Raw genomic sequence first — 5016 nt, 5'->3', positions numbered from 1 at the left:
TGAGAAATAACTTTACCAACTACATAAAACTTGTAAACTATTATTAGTAAAGACTATGGAAATTATATTTTAGGCACATTACCTAAAAAGAAAACTAATTGTTCTAAAAAGTTTTAAAGTGATTTTTGTTGTTGTTGTTGATGTTGTTGAAGATAGAGTTTTTTTTGTTGTTGTTGTTGTTGGAAAAATTGGACAGCCACATGCAGAAGAATGAAACTGGACAATTTCTTTGCACTACACACAAAAATAGGGTCAAACTGGATGACAGACCTAAATGTGAGACAGGAATCCATCAAAATCCTTGAGGAGAACATAGGCAGCAACCTCTTCGACTTTAGCCACAGCCACTTCTCACCAGACATGTCTCCAAATGCAAGGGAAACAAAGGCAAAAATGAACTACTGAGACTTCATCAAGATGAAAAAAAAAAAAAAAAAAAACTTTTGCACAGCAAAGGAAACAGTCAACAAAACCAAAAGACAACTGACAGAATGGGAGAAGATATTCACAAATTAAGGGTTAGTATCTCAAATATATAAAGAATTTATGAAACTCAGTGAGTTTCATGGAACAAATAATCTAATCAAGAAATGAGCAGAAGACATAAACAGACATTTCTGCAAAGAAGACATCCAAAAAGCAACAGACAAATGAAAAACTGCTCAATATCACTTGGCATCAAGGAAACACAAATCAAGACAATGGGATATGACCTCATCTCAGTCAGAATGGTAAAATTAAGTCAGAAAATGACAAATGTTGTCCAGGATGTGGAGAAAGGGGAATCCGCCTACACTGTTGGTGGGAATGCAAGATGGTGCAGCCTCTTTGGGACAGAACATGGAGGTTCCTCAAAAAGTTGAAAATAGAGATACCCTATCACCCAGCAATTGCCCTACTGAGTATTTACCCCACATATGTAGTGATCCAAAGGGACATCTTCTTCCCAATATTTATAACAGCAATGTCCACAATAGCCAAACAGTGGAAAGAGCTCAGATGTCCATCACCAGATAAATGGATAAAGAAGATGTGATTACACACACACACACACACACACACACACACACACACACACCACAATGGAATGTTACACAGCCATAAAAAATGAAATCTTTCCATTTACAATAATATGGATGGAACTAGAAGATATTATGCTAGGTGAAATAAATTAATCAGAGAAAGATAATTATCATACGATCTCAATGATACGTGGAATTTAAGAAACAAGGCAGAGGTTCATAGACGAAGAGAGGAAATAAATGGATCAAGACAAAATCAGAGAGGGAGACAAAGTATAAGAGAGTCTTAACCTCAGGTAACAAACTGAGGGTTGTTAGATGGGAGGGCAGTGGTCGAATGAGGAGACTGAATGACGGACATTGGGAAGGATATGTGTTATGGTAAGTGCTGTGTGTTGTGTAAGACTGATGAATCACAGACTTGTACCCCTGAAACAAATAATACATTATATGTTAACAATACAAATAGAAAATAAAAATTTTTGAAATAAAAAAATCTTTGTAATAATATAGCTCAATACCACATTTTGTTTTATTTTGTCTCATTTTGTTTTACATGCCTGGGTGTTGTAAATGGAACCATGAAACGTATTATTATAGTCATAAAATTGAGGGGTGATACATACGTTTCTTAATTACTTTAGAGTGTCCATATTCTATTCAGTTTTATTGCAATAAAAAATATTGAGAATTGGTTTTCTGACATTGTTTTCCAAAACGCTGCATGATCTTTGTTTTACAATAATGAACTAATCAAGTGTGTTAAGAGGAAAATTAATCCGTACTTTCAAAACTGTCTGATTTTTCACAAGTTGGACACAGCCCCATTATAAAATATAGCTATGTAACCATGTCCGTGGGTTCGAAAGGCCCCACATATTCCAAATATACCTTTCCTCCGTCCAGTCCATCCTGGTGTCAAGGCATGGTCCATTCAATTTAGATCAACACCATCTACTTCACCATCTTCGCTCACTTCGTCTCTCTACTTGCAGTGCTGTACTTTCCCAAATGACCACTAATTTAACATTTCTAAAGAGCAGATCTAATCATTTTGCTTCTGTTTGTAGAACTCTGGGTCACAGAAGGGCAAGAAAGAAGTCTATAAAATAAAGTAAGAAGGAATGAACGATTGGAACATTTATCCCTTATACTTTGCCAACATTCAGACCTTTGCACATGTTGTGCCTTTTCTGTGGTATATTGTCCCTGAGAAAGTCCCCTCTGCCACAGTCTCCTGTACTCATCTGAGGGAACATCTAGTCAACATTTGCACTGAGTTCCAGAGGCTGATCTCAGTCCCCTTTTTTGACCAAATTCTTGTACCGCAGATAAAAGGGATGTGTCCTTATGAGCCATACACTTTCCGCATTAGCATCATATATAAGATATTAGGTTTATCATACATTGTATAGTACCTCTTTCCATATAAAACTATACAGATTCAAATTCCTTGAAAACAACAACCATATAGTGCTCAGATTTTAAACTCATTTAGCTGTTATTTTGGATTATAAGAGTTTAAATGTTTATTGAATAAATGACTAAATTTGAATATTTGATATCATGCTTCTCTTATTTTGTCTAATAAATTACATACTTCAAAACTCTGTTCAGACATCACCTCAAGCAGGGTACCTCCCCTAAATCTTCCTTCCATTCTGAGTTCACATTTGTCCCACAGTTTCTTATGCAAGCATAGATACTAAACCTAAAGTTTAACCACTAGGTGCTTTCAGTTTTGGACCAGGTCCACATAGTGCATATCATTGTGGTCTATCATATTAAGGGATGATAGAAGGTAGGAAGATGACAGGATTGTCACAGTAATAATTAGTCACATTGAAATGAGCACATTTTATAAGATTGTCACTTACACTGTCAACAAACAGAATACAAAGCTTATAAATGTAGGACAAGTGATATTTTAACTGTTTGTGTGGAAAAATTTTACACTTACATAAAAGTAGTATGAATAAGAATGGTGTAAACCACAGCCACATACCTTTTACCCAGACTCAACAGTTAGCTTTTTTTTTAACCTCTTTCTTTACATCACCCTTCTCTCACTCCCTCATTTCAATCAATTACATAGAATCACATGATTTTCTTTCTCTAAATATTTTAATTATGTATTTCCTAAGAATATGGGTGTTCTACAGTGTCAGAGTGTATTTATCAACTTCAATAAATATAACATCACTATAATATAATTGTATATATGTTTTGAAAGAATAAGAATTAGAAAATTAAAGATATTTTTTAAAAAATTAAAAAGAGGTTTCTTTTTTTTAATACAGAGAGGCAATATTTAAAAGTTTCCTACTCCATGGTTTCTTTTAAAAAAATATTTTACTTATTTGAGAGAGAGAGAATGAGTGGGTGGAAGGGGCAGAAGGAGAAGCAGACTCCTCACTGAGCAAGAAGCCCAGTGTATGGTTTGATCCCAGAACTCTGGGATCATGACCTGAGCCAAAGGCAGATGCTTAACCTACTGAACCATCCAGGTGCCCCTACTTTGTAGTTTCTTAAAAGACAGGTCCCACATTCAACATTTTCTTCAGAGCTCCCATAACATTCTTATTTCTTAGACTATAGATCAAAGGGTTGAGCACAGGAGTGAGTATGGTGTAAAAGACAGATACCATGATGTCCTTCTCTGGTGTATGGTAGGATTTGGGGAGCATGTAAGTATAAATGGCAGCCCCATAGAAGAGGATGACCACAGTCATGTGGGAAGAACAAGTGACAAAGGCCTTCTTCTGTCCTTCTGCTGAGTTCATCCTATGGATGGTGATGAGGATAAAGTAGTAAGAGCCTGAAATGACTATCACAGGAATGAGAAGCATAAGGACACAGCACAGGTACATGAAAATCTCATAGATGGAAGTGTCCGAACAAGAGAGTTTCAATACAGCAGGGACTTCACAGAAAAAATGATGTATCTCCCGAGATCTGCAGAAGGGGAAGGTCATGGTGATGGGAGTAAACAAGAAGCCATCCACTGAGCCCAGGAACCAGCAGCCAGATGATAGAAGGTGTAACACGCGATGGTTCATGAGGACAGGGTAATGAAGAGGATGGCAGATGGCCACATAGCGGTCATAGGCCATAGAGGCTAGAAGAAAAAATTCTGAACCTGCTAGTGTCAGATAGAGAAACATTTGTATCCCACATTCTATGTCTGAGATCTTGTTCATACCCATGACTTGGTCCATGAGCATCTTGGGCACAGTAACAGAAATATACATCATGTCCATGAGAGATAGCTGGCTAATGAAAAAATACATGGGGGTGTGGAGGTGGGCATCGGAATGTATCAATAGTATCAAGATGGTGTTTCCAGACACGGCCATTAGGAAAAGCACGAAAATGACCAAACAAAGGAGAGCTGGGTGTTTGGATTCACTGAAGATTCCCACCAGGATGAAATCTGATCTCCCAGTATGGTTAGCTAGCCAGTTGGCGTTCTCCATGTGATTTCACCTGGGCAACCTAGGGAAGTTTTGGGATTAATGAATCAATCACGAACCACCACCCACTGAAATGAATGTGTTGAGAGAGAAAGAGAGAATGAGAACCCAATTATGTTATTAGAAAAAAATTCCATGGTTTTATGGATTTAGAGAATACAAATTATCTGTAATTATATAAATTTACCATTTGGGAGGTTGCATTGTTCATTGTATCGTGAGTTTTCCTTTTTCTATAGTATCCTTACTATAAGCATGTACAATTTTTTAGGTTAGCTGTTGCCCTAACCAAACACAAAAAATGAATCAAAATGTAAAATTTATATATATATATATATTTATATATATATATTTATATATATATACACATATATGTATATTTATATATACATATATGTGTGTGTATGTATATATGTATACAAATATATGTATACATATGTATATATGTATTTAAATGTGTGTGTGCATATATATACGTATGTATATATATGTGTGCATATATATATGCATACACACACACA

General features: G+C 35.9%; 1 protein-coding gene across 1 annotated transcript; it reads right to left on the bottom strand.

Annotated features, from left to right (window-relative positions):
- Positions 1 to 3550: 3550 nt before the first annotated feature.
- Positions 3551 to 4498, bottom strand: LOC123936583 (olfactory receptor 2T4-like). Its single transcript, XM_045997023.1, has one exon. It carries the CDS (start codon positions 4496 to 4498, stop codon positions 3551 to 3553), a length of 948 nt encoding a protein of 315 aa, XP_045852979.1.
- Positions 4499 to 5016: the final 518 nt, after the last annotated feature.

This window comes from Meles meles, unplaced genomic scaffold (genome assembly GCF_922984935.1).
Source record: "Meles meles unplaced genomic scaffold, mMelMel3.1 paternal haplotype, whole genome shotgun sequence".
NCBI classification, from domain to species: Eukaryota; Metazoa; Chordata; class Mammalia; order Carnivora; family Mustelidae; genus Meles; species Meles meles.
The sequence above is the reverse complement of the archived record's forward strand: the minus strand, read 5'-3'. Positions and strand labels throughout refer to the sequence as shown.